Raw genomic sequence first — 16109 nt, forward strand, 5'->3', positions numbered from 1 at the left:
GTGTTCAGTTCCTCTGTTTCCCCCGTCCTGTGTTGGATCATTGTTCGTCTCTCCTGTGTTTTATCTGGATTTGACTCTTTGACGTTTTTAGTAAGTTTTGTTTATTAAAACCTTTTATTTTAAATCTGCACTTCCAGTTTTTCCATTCATGACACCTGACAGGGTGAGCGGGCCTGGATTGCAGCATCGGATCAAATGTTAAAAAAACATCCATGTTGTTAAGCATGAAAATATTTTTGCCACAGTGTCAACAGGTGGAGATGAAATGTTCCAAATCTCCTCACTGCGTATTGATCTAATGGGATGTGTGTGAGCTAATAGGAGTTAATAACCGTTGTCAAAGGGTTTAGACCAATCAGAATCAAGTATTCAACTCCGCCTGTTGATCAGTGGGAAAGCTGGAAAGAGTTGTTCTAACACTCAATGACTGAACATTATTCCAGCAGATGATTTATGTTCAAACACAAACTCAAATCAAATCAATGAATCGATCGATGTTCATTCAAATCTCTGGAGACCAGAGGAAATGTGACTGAAGCAGCCGGGAGGAACTTGTGCAGCTTCTTGTGTGCAGTTTCAGTGTTTGTCCACTAGGTGGCGCCCTGCCTCCATCTCCTCTGCTTTAACTCACACCAGTTTCTCTCTTTCTAATGAAGCTGATTCACTTCAGCTGTTCCTGCACACGCGCGTGCTTCCTCTGTGGTTTCATGTGTTTGTCAAGGATGGCGTGCTGGTACTGAGGTGCAAGCTAAGAAAAGACGACATGGAACTGTCCCTCCACCCGCCGCTATGGGGAATGTAAGATCTATCTACGATAAGGTGGACGAGCTAACCCAGCACCAGAGGGAATACTGGCAGAGTAGCATCATGCTAACAGAGCTAACACCGGAAATGAACGCCACATTGGAAGGATTTCACCTGCTGTGGGCGGACAGGATACAGGAGAGCGGGACTGAACACACTGGTGAAGAAGGCCAGCTCAGTCCTGGACCCTGTGGAGGTGGTGGCTGACAGGAGAATTATGGCCAAGCTGTCGTCTTTGATGGACATTTCTTTCCTATATACATTCTAGTTAAATTCTTGTAGCTGTACACCTTCTTGTTTGCTGCTGTAACTCCATGAATTTCCCCGTTGTGGGACGAATAAATGAGTATCTTATCTTATCTTATAGAGCTGACAGCGGGAGGACTCGATGGAGGACTCTCTGAGGTGTCGTGGTCCGGACTAAAGGAAACATCAGTGAAGAGAGGAGCCCACTCGATAACCCCAGTGATGTGCTGTCTCTCTCTCCATCTGTCCTTTCTGTCTCAGGCTTTGGAGGACATCAGTCTGATAATAAGAGTGATAAGTAGGGATGATGTATAGTGACCTTTCCACACATGTAGCAGCCTGTTTATGAAAACATACAGTATGTTCATTCATCTGACAGACTTCTTGTTTTCTGAGTATATGTTCTTAAATATGAAGAATGAAAAGTCAGTAAAGTCTGGCCTTTGTTGACCATGTGAGGTCCTACAAGGAGGCACTCTCCAAGACCAAGACCTCCTATTACTCCACCCTCATTGCCTCACAACAAAATCAACCCAGATCTTTATTCTCAACCATACACCGACTTCTCCTCCCACTTGCTCCCTCCCTCACTGCCGATGCTCCTGACCTCTGCTCAAAGTTCCTCAACTTTTTCCAAGCCAAGGTAAATTCTATCCATCATCAACTCCTGGCGCCTGGCCCCTCCCCTTCTCACGTATCCATGACACCGGATGACATGCTCCCAGCCACAGCCCTCCACTCCCAATGCTCTCTCTCCTCCTTCTCCCCAGTCGATGCTTCACTGGTCTCGAAGCTGGTTCCCAGAGCTAAAGCCTCCACCTGCTCCCTTGACCCTATGCCCACGGTGCTGGTCAAGGCCTGTCTTCCCACCCTCTGCCCCATCATTACAGTACATCATCAGCTCCTCTCTGGCTTCTGGAATAGTTCCCTCTCGGATTCAAAACTGCCTCCATAACTCCCATCCTTAAGAAGCCTGGTCTGGACCCTGAGGAGCTGAACAACTACAGGCCGATCTCCAACCTTCCTTTCCTCAGTGAAACCCTGGAAAGAGCAGTGGCCGCCCAGCTACATCAACATCTGTCCAACCATGAGCTCTATGAACCACTACAGTCACCCTACAGACCACACCACAGCACAGAGACCGTCCTCAGTCAAGATCACCAACGACCTCCTCCTCCTCGCTGCAGACTCCGGACACATCAGTATACTCATCCTCCTCGACCTTTCTGCTGCCTTTGACACAGTTTCCCACACAGTCCTTCTGAAATGCCTGTCAGACAATCTTGGCATCACAGGTACAGCTCTTTCATGGTTCCAATCATATCTTTCACACAGGACTCAGTTTGTCAGCATCAACGGCTCATCCTCCCCCCCGGCCCCTGTCAACCAAGGTGTCTCCCAAGGCTCTGTGCTCGGTCCCCTACTCTTCACCATCTACATGCTCCCACTCGGTCAGATCATTCGGCACTTCAGGTCTCAATTTCCACTGTTACGCTGATGATACTCAGCTCTATCTCAGCACCTCACCATCCGCCCAGCTTCCCCCTCAGTCTCTGGTCAACTGCCTTCACGCCATAAAAACCTGGAGGACATCTAAACTCCTCAAACTCAACAGTACAAGACGGAGCTCGTGGTTGTGGCCCCCAAGCCACTGCTCAGGAAGGTTGGAGATCTCCTCCTCCATGTGGATGGCTGTTCCATCTCCCCATGAAGTCCGCAACCTGGGTGTCATTCTTGACTCAACCTCTCCTTCCTGTTACACATCAAATCAGTCACAAAGTCTGCCTTCTATCACCTGAAGAACATCTCCCGTCTGCGTCCATCTCTCTCTGATCCAGTTGCCCAGACCCTCATCCACGCTTTCATTACCTCCCAGCTGGATTACTGCAATGGAGTCCTGTTCGGGGTACCCAGTAATGGACCAGCTCCAATACGTGCAGAACTCAGCAGCCAGGGTTCTCACGCACACCAAGCCCTGGCAGCACATCACCCCCACTCTCATTCACCTCCACTGGCTCCTTGTCAAGTACCGCATCACCTATAAGCTCCTCCTCCTCACCTACAAATCCCTGCATGCCCTCGCCCCCCAATACCTGGCTGACCTCCTCCACCAACACACTCCATCCCGGAACTTACGGTCTTCGGACCTGGGTCTCCTCTCCATCCCCCGGACTAAGCTGCGGACCTTTGGGGACAGAGCCTTCAGTGTGGCGGCCCCCACTCTGTGGAACTCTCTCCCTCCTGACATCCGCAGCGCCCCAACCCTGGACACTTTTAAGAAGACATTCAAAATGCACCTTTTCCTCAAGGCCTTTCCCCGTTAGATATCCCTACCCACCCCCCAGACCCCCTACCTGACCCTGTGAAGCGACCTTGGGTTTCTTGAAAGGTGCTATATTAATATCAGTTATTATTATTATTATTATTATTATTATTATTATTATTATAAGACTCTTCTTAGATCAAAGCCACGTCAAGGTGTGCTTCAACGAGGCCTGAAGACGTCACTGGAGGAGGGACTGGAATGCCACTTTTCCTGAAATGAGAGTGAAACTTAGTCTGAGTGTGAGCAGAGCTGCGGTCGAGGAAAGTCTCCCTGTTTCTCTCTAAAGACAAATTCAAGCAAAGTCTTGGAGTTTTTCTCAACTGAACAGCAGAATCTGTGTCCATCAGCGGTGAGTACACTGACCTACAAAGACTAAATGTACTGACTGAACATTTAAGAGGAAACAAGAAACAAGTTAAATAAAGTTGTTATATTAGAGAATGAAGGATCTATACAAGAATTAAGTGGTAATATAGAAGAATAGAGTATTTATATAGGATAATAAAGTGTTTCTAGGTGAACACAGTCTAAATAAAGTGTTTGTGTATTTGGTGAAAGTCCTTATAGGTGTGGTGAGTTGGCTCTCCCTCCCTGTCTCTGCATGGCACTGTGCCAGCTTCATGAGCGTTGATTACTGGGCGGCGTCGCGCGAACTGATATATACAGGTGTGTGTGTCCGGGCCTCACTCTCGCGCTCCTTCAGGGTGTCTGCAGCCTGGAAGGAGGGAAGGAGGGAAGGAGGGAAGGAGGGAAGGAGGGAAGGAGGGATCGATTGGTGTGTAAGCTGTTAGGAAGCAGGAAGCAGTTTTCTAGGCTGGAGGCTGGTTCTGGTCCGGTACAGAGTTCTCTGGTCTGGAGGCTGGTTCTGGTCCGGTACAGAGTTCTCTGGTCTGGAGGCTGGTTCTGGTCCGGTCCAGAGTTCTCTGGTCTGGAGGCTGGTTCTGGTCCGGTCCAGCGTTCTCTGGGCTGGAGGCTGGTTCTGGTCCGGTCCAGAGTTCTCTGGGCTGGAGGCTGGTTCTGGTCCGGTCCAGAGTTCTCTGGTCTGGAGGCTGGTTCTGGTCCGGTCCAGAGTTCTCTGGTCTGGAGGCTGGTTCTGGTCCGGTCCCTGGGCTGGAGGCTGGTTCATGTCCGGTCCAGAGTTCTCTAGGCTGGAGGCTGGTTCTGGTCCGGTCCAGAGTTCTCTGGTGGTTGGGTTGTGGCCCTCCTTCTGATGCTCCGAGGCTGTGCTGCATGAGTGTTGGACAGTCAGGCCCTGGTTATTGCGTGGCCTGCTATCACTCCCTGACTGCTGTTTTGGTTCTTCAGAAGAAGTTTGGATCAAAGTGGTTCTGCTCCTGGATTTGGCTTGCAGGACTTTATGTCCCACACTCCTGATGTGAAGAGTCCTACCATTGTGTTCATGTGATTGTGTATGGGGCGCTGTTTGTAAAGTTGTGCTCACTGAAAATAACATCAACAATTCTCCACATTTAGCTCCAAAACCTCAAAGAAAAAGAAAAAGTCCCTTTTTTTCACATTCAGAGAAATATTTGTGATTTTCTTCACATTTAATTTGTTGTGGAAAATATATTTAAGTTACAATCAATGTTAAATCTAAATGCTAATTATAAATCTAAGTTGAAATGTTAAATCAAAATGTAAATTTTAAATCTAAATATTAAATGTTAGATATAAATCTAAATGTAAAATGTTAATTAGGGCCCGAGCACCGCTGGTGGCGAAGGCCCTATTGTAACCCTAAGGATTGTTCTTCTTCCACCACTTAAAACGCATTTTTGGACCCCTGAACGTGAATGAAAGCACGGATATCTCTGCACACTCATCGGGTCTGGTGAAAATTGCAACTTATTATAGGTCTCGCAAAAAAAAATTCAGTAGCGCCCCCTAGAGGTAAAAATAACATGCTACGCATAGAGTTATTTTGAGCTACATGCATGAAAAGTCTTACACATATTCATGGCATCAGGACGCACAAAAAAGCCTCTTGCACCCATATTTGAAACTCAACAGGAAGAGCGCCACCTAGCTTTGAACATGAAAAATGGGGCCAAAATGGGTCCGTGCAAGGGTGCATACTTTTGCTAATTTCTCCTAGAGCTTTTCTCCGATTCAGTCCAAACTAGGCACATTCTATAGGAAACCCATTGACGATTAATACAAAGTAAAGGCATTCCGTTCAGACGAAAGTTGTGGGCGTGTCAGACTTTGGGGCGTGGCATAAAAAAAAACATCGGAAATTGATTTTTGTGACTTTAAAATGCACGTAATCTCACCTCATCCAACGCCCCATAAGGGTTATTTTGAGCTACATGCTTGAAAAATTGTACCCATATTCATGGCATCAGGACGCACAAAAAAGCCTCTTGCACCCATATCCTAAACTCAACAGGAAGAGCGCCACCTAGCTTTGAACATGAAAAACGGGGCCAAAATAAGGGTGCATACAAACGCTATTAACTTCTAGAGCTTTTCTCTGATTCAGTCCAAACCAAGAGCAACCTATAGTAGACACCTTGACGAGAAAAAATTATCAGAACAAATTTTGATCAGACAAAAAATGTGGGCGTGGCAGGCGTTGAGGCGGGGCATCAAACGCACATACAGCTTTGATTGTGAAGAATGACGCCCAAATAAGGGTGCATACTTTTGAGAGCTCCTACTAGAGTTTTTCTCTGATTCAGTCCAAACAAGGCACATTCTATAGCAGACATATTGATGATTAAATTATTGTTAAAGTAATTCTGTTCAGACTAAAATTGTGGGCGTGGCACACTGTCAAGTTTTGAGGTTTTCTTGGCAATCTGCCAAAAACTTGGAACATTTGCACCACCTGAGGCCGTATATACTCTCAGATCTAGCTTTCGCATCATGTGATGGCAAATATCAGGCGACGGTTTACATGTGGCGGCGACTCGCGTAGGCGGCGGCCGCGGGTGTGCGAGGGCCCGTTCATCGGCGCTTGCGGCTTTAATTCTAAATGTTACTCTAAATGTTGATAGTTAAATATAAATGTTAAACCTAAATATTAATTTTAAATCTAAATATTAAATGTCCAATATCAATCTAAATGTAAAAAGTTAATTCTAAATGTTAAATCTAAATTTTTAACGTTAAATCTAAATTTTTAATGTTAAATCTAAATGTTTATAGTTAATTATAAATGTTAAATCTAAATGTTAAATGTTGCTCCTGATCCTAAATATTTAACTGATATGCAAATTCACACTGACGCCTAGCAGAAATACCAAAATAAAAGCTTCATAAACAACTGCAAAGAAACTTCTAATCAACACAAAAGCTAAATCATTGAAAATTAAACTGATGCTACAAAATTATGGGGCGCCGTTTGTAAAGTTGTGCTCACTGAAAATAACAAAGACTCTCCACATGAAGTGATACAGACTTATCTTGTCCGTTCCACAGACCGGGTCAGTTCTGTCTCTGAGCGTTGTGAAATCTCTTGATGAACTCCAAAACTGCCTTTCCAACATTTTTACAAGCAGGAAGTCCGACTATAACCTAGAAGGAGTCAGTGCTGACAGACTGTGGTCGGGATATCTGTATCACTTTATGAAGCTCTTATTTTGGTACTAACGGCACCCCATACTAATTCACACTGAACCAAACAACACTCAGAGACTGACCCAGTCTATGGAACGGACAAGCTAAGTCTGTATCACTTCATGTGGAGAGTCTTTGTTATTTTCAGTGTGCACAACTTTACAAACAGCGCCCCATAATTTTGTAGCATCAGTTTAATTTTCACTGATTTAGCTTTTGTGCTGATGAGTAGACGAGCCGTATTAACGGGATATGTAGAACAGGAATGAGTGATCGGCTAGTTTTTAGTCCGTTTACTATTTAAGTCTGTGACTTGTTGATGATATCCTGTAATGGTGACACTTTCTATGTTCCACTTCTCATACTTTGTTTTTATTCTTCCTCTCTTTTTGTCCTCAGGTTGTAGAAATGTCTGCTGCCAGCTGTCTGCTGACTGAAGATCAGTTCCTGTGCTCCATCTGTCTGGATGTGTTCACTGATCCTGTCACCTTGTCATGTGGACACAACTTCTGTAAAAGCTGCATCACTGAACACTGGGATGTTAAAGTCCAACATGATTGTCCAAACTGTAAAAGGTTTTTCAACACCAAACCTGAGCTACAGGTCAACACCTTCATCTCTGAGATGGTCGCTCAGTTCAGACAGAAAGCCAGCAGCCAGCAGCAGCTCAGAGCAACGCGTTTCCAAACCAGGAGAAGTTCCCTGTGACGCCTGCACTGGAACCAAACTGAAGGCCCTGAAGTCCTGCCTGGTGTGTCTGGTTTCTTACTGTGAGACTCACCTGGAGCCTCACCTGACAGCTTCACGTCTGAAGAGACATCAGCTGATCGACCCTGTGGAGAACCTGGAAGGCAGGATGTGTGAGAAGCACGACAAACTGCTGGAGCTGTTCTGTAAGAACGACCAGATGTGTGTCTGCGCGCTGTGCACCTACTCAGACCACAAGACTCATGATGTTGTTCCTCTGAGAGAAGGATATGAAGGAAAGAAGGCCGAGCTGGGGAAGACAGAGGCTGAAATTCAGCAGATGATCCAGAAGAGACGACTGAAGCTTGAAGAGTTCAAACAGTCAGTGGAGCTCAGCAAGAAGAATGCAGACAGAGAGATGGCAGAAGGTGTTCAGGTCTTCAGCGCTCTGATGGAGACTGTTGAGAGACGCCTAAATAATCTGACGGACACGATCAAAGAGAAGCAGAGAGAGACGGAGGAACAGGCTGAAGGCTTCATCAAAGAGCTGCAACAGGAAATCTCTGAGCTGGAGAAGAGAAGCTCTGAAGTGAAGAAGCTCTCACGCTCTGAAGACCACCTCCACCTCCTCCAAAACATCACGGCCCTGAACGCTGCTCCACCCACCAAGAACTGGACTGGAGTCAGAGTCCATCCACCTTCATATGAGGAGACTGTGGTGAGAGCTGTGAAGCAGCTGGAGGAGACGCTCAGTGAACAGATGAAGAAGCTGTTTGAGGCCGAGCTGAAGAGAGTCCAGCAGTATGAGGTGGATCTGACTCTTGATCCTGATACAGCACATCCTAAACTCATCCTGTCTGATGATGGAAAACAAGTTCATTGTGGAGATGAAGAGAAGAACCTCCCAAACAATCCAGAGAGATTTGATTCTTGTGTTAATGTCTTATCAAAGCAGAGTTTCTCTTCAGCCAGATTTTACTTTGAGGTTCAGGTTAAAGGGAAGACTAAGTGGGATTTAGGAGTGGTCAGAGAGTCGATCAACAGGAAGGGAATAATCACACTGAGTCCTCAGAAAGGTTTCTGGACGATATGGTTGAGGAATGAAAATGAGTACGCAGCTTGTGTTGAACCTAGAGTCCGTCTCTCTCTGCAGTCTGATCCTGAGAAGGTGGGGGTGTTTGTGGACTATGAGGAGGGTCTGGTCTCCTTTTATGACGTTGATGCTGCAGCTCTGATCTACTCCTTCACTGGCTGCTCCTTCACTGAGAAACTCTACCCATACTTTAGTCCCTGTAATAATGATGGAGGTAAAAACTCTGCTCCTCTGATCATCTCTCCTGTCAACCAAACTGAGGAGAGCAACCACTGAGTTTCAGAGAAAGGTTGATGTCAAAGAGAACACCTGAAGAGGTGTCCATCATCACAAATGTCTTTAAGGCCTTTAAGGTGTCCTTTAGTTCCTGAATATGACCCTTGATGTGTTTCATCCTGCTGACAGCATGCTCACTCCTTGAAGACAAACATTTCTTTCATGAGATTAAAATTAGAATCTGAGTTTTATAACTGTTAGAGTCAAATTGTGAGCGTCTGCAGAGAGTTGGTGTTAACAGCAGCGTGCTGTTTACTGTAGAGGAGGTGACATGCACAAGATTTCAGGTGACCATGACCACAGTTACACCTCTTCTTGACATATAAAGGATTGTTTTTGTAAATAGAATCTGTAAATATGACTTTGAAGTCACTTTTAATCAGGGATTATCAATAATAATCAGAATGAATCAGAGATTTGAAAAGTCTCTTTAATTGTTCTTTTTGATTTTTAGCACAATTCAATGCAGTGTCAAAAATCCACATTTTCCTCTGTGTAACTTTTCCTAAATGTCCGTGTGTCAGATGGATCTTTTGATGAGAAGTGTTGAATTCTGGGACATATTACTGATGAACAGTGTGTCTGAAAAAAGTCATTTTGTTTTCTTGATTTCTGTGAATTTCTGTTGCGTCTGATCAGGTTCTTTGTTCTTCTTTCATTGAGCAAAGACAACAAACGAGCTCCTGTGAGAACCTTTCTGTTTGTGTGGGTTTGGCGCCCCCTGCTGTGTTTTCTTCAACAACAAAATCTCATTCTGCTTTCATGTAATAGTCACAATTAATAGTCGAGTGTTTTATGAGAAGTGTTGAATTCTGGGACATGTTACTGATGAACAGTGTGAATGAAAAAGTCATTTTCTTGTCTTGATTTTTCAAATAAACTAAAGTGAAGTTTTCTCTGAGTCTGGTTTGGTTCTTTAGTTCTTCAGTCAGGGATAATTTTCAGTGAGTTGGTGATTATGTGAGTTAGAATCCTGATGTCATGACTTGATGCTTAGTTTAGTGTTGTCCTTGTGTTTCATGCCTTGGTTCCTCCCTGTGTTTGTTCTGTATTAGTTATCCTTCGTCTCCCTCTTGTGTGTTTAGTGATCCTCGTCTCTTGTTGTATTTTCTTGTGTTTCCTGTTTTATTTTGTAGTTCTTGCTCCCTGTGTTTCCAGTTTAGTGTTACTTCCTGTCCTTGTGTGTTTCCCTCCTTTTTTGATGAGCCTGATTAGTCTCACCTGTGTCCTGTGTCCACACCTGTGTTAATCACTCTGTGTGTTCAGCTCCTCTGTTTCCCCCGTCCTGTGTTGGATCATTGTTCGTCTCTCCTGTGTTTTATCTGGATTTGACTCTTTGACGTTTTTAGTAAGTTTTGTTTATTAAAACCTTTTATTTTAAATCTGCACTTCCAGTTTTTCCATTCATGACACCTGACAGGGTGAGCGGGCCTGGATTGCAGCATCGGATCATTGTAGTCTCTCCTGTTGTATAGTTGTACAGAGCTGACAGCGGGAGGACTCGTGGAGGAGGCGTATAAAAGGAAGAAGCTGAGGTACTCAGAGTTGGCAGCAGAAAGGTTCAGGTTTGTTCAGTAGAAGTAGGATGTAGAGGGTTTGGAGCACCATCAACTCTCACTACTGGGAGAACTGGGAGTCTGGGACAGACGGTGAAGGAAATGTCAGACGAAGCAGTTAAAACCAGTCAGAGGATCTGGATGAGGAGGAGTGATATCAGCTGAGGGCCAAAACAGAATCAGGAAATATTCAGTAGGGGAGGTAGAGCACACAGCGTAGACCAGCATCTCATCCTGGCTCTGCCTCCCCTGTCCTCTAACATCTAGCTGCAGACTCTTCTTGTTGGGTGTTGGGTGGTGGGGCTGTGATCCAGGTGCTAGAGTAGGTAGTCTGGGTGTTGTCACCACCTGGAGCTTGCATGTACGGAGCCTGGGTCCGTTGAAGGTGGCAGTACTGTATGTGTCGGGTTATTAAATCGGGGTGTTCTGCTGGTGGAGATGATGGACGGTGGGAGCTGGCATGGAGGGGGGTTACTCTGGGACCCTAGAGTTAACTCTCTGAGGTGTCGTGGGCCGGACTAAAGGAAACATCAGTGAAGGGAGGAGCCCACTTGATAACCCCAGAGATGTGCTGGCTCTCGCTCCCCATCTGTCCTTTCTATCTCAGGCTTTGGGGGACATGAGGAGCCATGGGGTCAGGTACTAAATGTATCAGTAAAGGGTGTAGTGGGGCGGGCTTCTTCACTCAGCACTCATCCTTTCTTTCAGCAGCAGTATCTTGTGTTTATCTCACATTGATATTACACTTATCAAAACTAAAGAAAGATTACAGTGTTTGACTGAACTGTGGGTTAAACCGGCAGGTGTCCATTAAAATAACATCACAAAATAGTGAACCAAAGACATTTGTGATAATAAAGACAGTTTTTTGATGACTGATTTCTCCTTGAGATGCACTCGTACTTTATTTAAATACAATTAAAATAAAACAAAACAGAGAGAATCAATCTTTTTTATCTGTTTAGATAAATCCTATTTAAATAAATAAAAACAGCTTTAAATTGATATGTAGTGTCAGCGTGTGACGTCACTGGAGGAGGAGGGGCTTGAACGCCACTTTTCCTGAAATGAAAGTGAAAGTTAGTCTGAGTGTGAGCAGAGCTGCGGTCGAGAAAAGTCTCCCTGTTTCTCTCTAAAGACAAATTCAAGCAAAGTCTTGGAGTTTTTCTCAACTGAACAGCAGAATCTGTGTCCATCAGCGGTGAGTACACTGACCTACAAAGACTAAATGTACTGACTGAACATTTAAGAGGAAACAAGAAACAAGTTAAATAAAGTTGTTATATTAGAGAATGAAGGATCTATACAAGAATTAAGTGGTAATATAGAAGAATAGAGTATTTGTATAGGATAATAAAGTGTTTCTAGGTGAACACAGTCTAAATAAAGTGGTTGTGTATGAGGTTATGAGGTGAAAGTCCTCATAGGTGTGGTGAGTTGGCTCTCCCTCCCTGTCTCTGCATGGCACTGTTCCAGCTTCAGGAGCGTTGATTACTGGGCGGCGGCGCGCGCACTGATATATACAGGTGTGTGTGTCCGGGCCTCACTCTCGCGCTTCTTCAGGGTTTCTGCAGTCTGGAAGGAGGGAAGGAGAGGATCGATTGGTGTGTAAGCTGTTGTGACTTCTGGAGCACTAGGAACAGGTTCTCTGGTCTTGAGGCTGGTTCTGGTCCGGTCCAGAATTCCCTGGTCTTGAGGCTGGTTCTGGTCCGGTCCAGAGTTCTCTGGTCTGGAGGCTGGTTCTGGTCCGGTCCAGAGTTCTCTGGTCTGGAGGCTGGTTCTGGTCCGGTCCAGAGTTCTCTGGTGGTTGGGTTGTGGCCCTCCTTCTGATGCTCCGAGGCTGTGCTGCATGAGTGTTGGACAGTCAGGCCCTGGTTATTGTGTGGCCTGCTATCACTCCCTGACTGCTGTTTTGGTTCTTCAGAAGAAGTTTGGATCAAAGTGGTTCTGCTCCTGGATTTGGCTTGCAGGACTTTATGTCCCACACTCCTGATGTGAAGAGTCCTACCATTGTGTTCATGTGATTTTGTAGCATCAGTTTAAATTTCAATGATTTAGCTTTTGTGTTGATGAGTAGACGAGCCGTATTAACGGGATATGTAGAACAGGAATGAGTGATCGGCTAGTTTTTAGTCCGTTTACTATTTAAGTCTGTGACTTGTTGATGATATCCTGTAATGGTGACACTTTCTATGTTCCACTTCTCATACTTTGTTTTTATTCTTCCTCTCTTTTTGTCCTCAGGTTGTAGAAATGTCTGCTGCCAGCTGTCTGCTGACTGAAGATCAGTTCCTGTGCTCCATCTGTATGGATGTGTTCACTGATCCTGTCAGCACACCATGTGGACACAACTTCTGTAAAAGCTGCATCACTGAACACTGGGATGTTAAAGTCCTCTATGATTGTCCAAACTGTAAAGAGGTTTTTAAAACAAGACCTGAGCTGAAGGTCAACACCTTCATCTCTGAGATGGCTGCTCAGTTCAGACAGTCAGCTCAACAGGAAGCCAGCAGCAGCAGCTCAGAGCAACAAGTTTCCAAACCAGGAGAAGTTCCCTGTGACGTCTGCACTGGAACCAAATTGAAGGCCCTGAAGTCCTGCCTGGTGTGTCTGGTTTCTTACTGTGAGACTCACCTGGAGCCTCACCTGACAATGAGCGGTCTGAAGAGACATCAGCTGATCGACCCTGTGGAGAACCTGGAAGGCAGGATGTGTGAGAAGCACGACAAACTGCTGGAGCTGTTCTGTAAGAACGACCATGATGTGCCCCTACTCAGACCACAAGACTCATGATGTTGTTCCTCTGAGAGAAGGATATGAAGGAAAGAAGGCCGAGCTGGGGAAGACAGAGGCTGAAATTCAGCAGATGATCCAGAAGAGACGACTGAAGCTTGAAGAGTTCAAACAGTCAGTGGAGCTCAGCAAGAAGAATGCAGACAGAGAGGTGGAAGAAGGTGTTCAGGTCTTCAGCGCTCTGATGGAGACTGTTAAGAGACGCCTAAATAATCTGACGGACACGATCAAAGAGAAGCAGAGAGAGACGGAGGAACAGGCTGAAGGCTTCATCAAAGAGCTGCAACAGGAAATCTCTGAGCTGGAGAAGAGAAGCTCTGAAGTGAAGAAGCTCTCACGCTCTGAAGACCACCTCCACCTCCTCCAAAACATCACGGCCCTGAACGCTGCTCCACCCACCAAGAACTGGACTGGAGTCAGAGTCCATCCACCTTCATATGAGGGGACTGTGGTGAGAGCTGTGAAGCAGCTGGAGGAGACGCTCAGTGAACAGATGAAGAAGCTGATCTCTGAGGCCGAGCTGAAGAGAGTCCAGCAGTATGAGGTGGATCTGACTCTTGATCCTGATACAGCACATCCTGATCTCATCCTGTCTGATGATGGAAAACAAGTTCATGACAGTGATGTGAGGAAGAATCTCCCAAACAATCCAGAGAGATTTGATCCTTGTCCCTGTGTCTTATCAAAGCAGAGTTTCTCTTCAGGCAGATTTTACTTTGAGGTTCAGGTTAAAGGGAAGACTGGGTGGGCTTTAGGAGTGGTCAGAGAGTCGATCAACAGGAAGGGACTAATCACACTGAGTCCTGAGAAAGGTTTCTGGACGATATATTTGAGGAATGAAAATGAGTACAAAGCTCTTGCTGACCCTAGAGTCCGTCTCTCTCTGCAGTCTGATCCTGAGAAGGTGGGGGTGTTTGTGGACTATGAGGAGGGTCTGGTCTCCTTTTATGACGTTGATGCTGCAGCTCTGATCTACTCCTTCACTGGCTGCTCCTTCACTGAGAAACTCTACCCATACTTTGGTCCCTGTGAAAATGATGGAGGTAAAAACTCTGCTCCTCTGATCATCTCTCCTGTCAACCAAACTGAGGAGAGCAACCACTGAGTTTCAGAGAAAGGTTGATGTCAAAGAGAACACCTGAAGAGGTGTCCATCATCACAAATGTCTTTAAGGCCTTTAAGGTGTCCTTTAGTTCCTGAATATGACCCTTGATGTGTTTCATCCTGCTGACAGCATGCTCACTCCTTGAAGACAAACATTTCTTTCATGAGATTAAAATTATAATCTGAGTTTTATAACTGTTAGAGTCAAATTGTGAGCGTCTGCAGAGAGTTGGTGTTAACAGCAGCGTGCTGTTTACTGTAGAGGAGGTGACATGCACAAGATTTCAGGTGACCATGACCACAGTTACACCTCTTCTTGACATATAAAGGATTGTTTTTGTAAATAGAATCTGTAAATATGACTTTGAAGTCACTTTTAATCAGGGATTATCAATAAGAATCAGAATAAATCAGAGATTTGAAAAGTCTCTTTAATTGTTCTTTTTGATTTTTAGCACAATTCAATGCAGTGTCAAAAATCCACATTTTCCTCTGTGTAACTTTTCCTAAATGTCCGTGTGTCAGATGGATCTTTAGATGAGAAGTGTTGAATTCTGGGACATATTACTGATGAACAGTGTGTCTGAAAAAAGTCATTTTGTTTTCTTGATTTCTGTGAATTTCTGTTGCGTCTGATCAGGTTCTTTGTTCTTCTTTCATTGAGCAAAGACAACAAACGAGCTCCTGTGAGAACCTTTCTGTTTGTGTGGGTTTGGCGCCCCCTGCTGTGTTTTCTTCAACAACAAAATCTCATTCTGCTTTCATGTAATAGTCACAATTAATAGTCGAGTGTTTTATGTGAAGTGTTGAATTCTGGGACATGTTACTGATGAACAGTGTGAATGAAAAAGTCATTTTCTTGTCTTGATTTTTCAAATAAACTAAAGTGAAGTTTTCTCTGAGTCTGGTTTGGTTCTTTAGTTCTTCAGTCAGGGATAATGTTCAGTGAGTTGGTGATTATGTGAGTTAGAATCCTGATGTCATGACTTGATGCTTAGTTTAGTGTTGTCCTTGTGTTTCATGCCTTGGTTCCTCCCTGTGTTTGTTCTGTATTAGTTCTCCTTCGTCTCCCTCTTGTGTGTTTAGTGATCCTCGTCTCTTGTTGTATTTTCTTGTGTTTCCTGTTTTATTTTGTAGTTCTTGCTCCCTGTGTTTCTATGGAGCTATATCCAGGTCAAATGTTTTGATCATTTGAAAAAAATAATTAAAACTGAAAGTTCAAGTTTTGAGCTTGAAATTTGAAAAATAAATCAATGTATTCAAAATAAAAATGAGCATATGAAAAGTTTTTTCAAGTTTTTTTTTTTTTTTTTGATTCAACTCTGAAATTATTTGAACAAATTATTTTTTTTCAATTTTCACTTTCATAAATATTTTAATATTTAAGGTCTTATTTTTTTCAGTTTCATATTTTATGTTTCAGCTTCAAATCCAGATTTTTCCAGTTTCAAATAGTTTTTTTTCGCATTCAGATTGTATTTTTTCAGTTTCAGACTTTTGACCCTGTCCTGTCGTGGGAGGCGTGGCATCCGCTGAAAGGGGCGTTGAATCATGAGTGATGGCATAACAAGGAAGGCTTAGAAGTCAGAAACGCCAGTGGCAAAGTTCCTTTTAGCAAGCGGTGTCAGACTATTGTCGGCACTAAATGAAGTTAAGGTGTTAA

General features: G+C 44.5%; 2 protein-coding genes across 2 annotated transcripts; both read left to right on the forward strand.

The window, feature by feature from the left end:
- The first annotated feature begins 3603 nt into the window (after positions 1–3603).
- LOC117814200 (E3 ubiquitin-protein ligase TRIM21-like) lies at positions 3604–9894 on the forward strand. Its single transcript, XM_034685386.1, is given in 3 exon segments — positions 3604–3725; positions 7337–7593; positions 7595–9894. Coding segments are annotated over 2 exon segments (1647 nt in total). The 5' UTR covers positions 3604–3725; positions 7337–7345; the 3' UTR covers positions 8994–9894.
- Positions 9895–11628: 1734 nt separating this feature from the next.
- LOC117814202 (E3 ubiquitin-protein ligase TRIM21-like) lies at positions 11629–15342 on the forward strand. The gene is given in 3 exon segments (XM_034685388.1): positions 11629–11750; positions 12794–13305; positions 13307–15342. Coding segments are annotated over 2 exon segments (1644 nt in total). The 5' UTR covers positions 11629–11750; positions 12794–12802; the 3' UTR covers positions 14448–15342.
- The last annotated feature ends 767 nt before the right edge of the window (positions 15343–16109 follow it).

This window comes from Notolabrus celidotus, chromosome 6 (genome assembly GCF_009762535.1).
Source record: "Notolabrus celidotus isolate fNotCel1 chromosome 6, fNotCel1.pri, whole genome shotgun sequence".
NCBI lineage: Eukaryota > Metazoa > Chordata > Actinopteri > Labriformes > Labridae > Notolabrus > Notolabrus celidotus.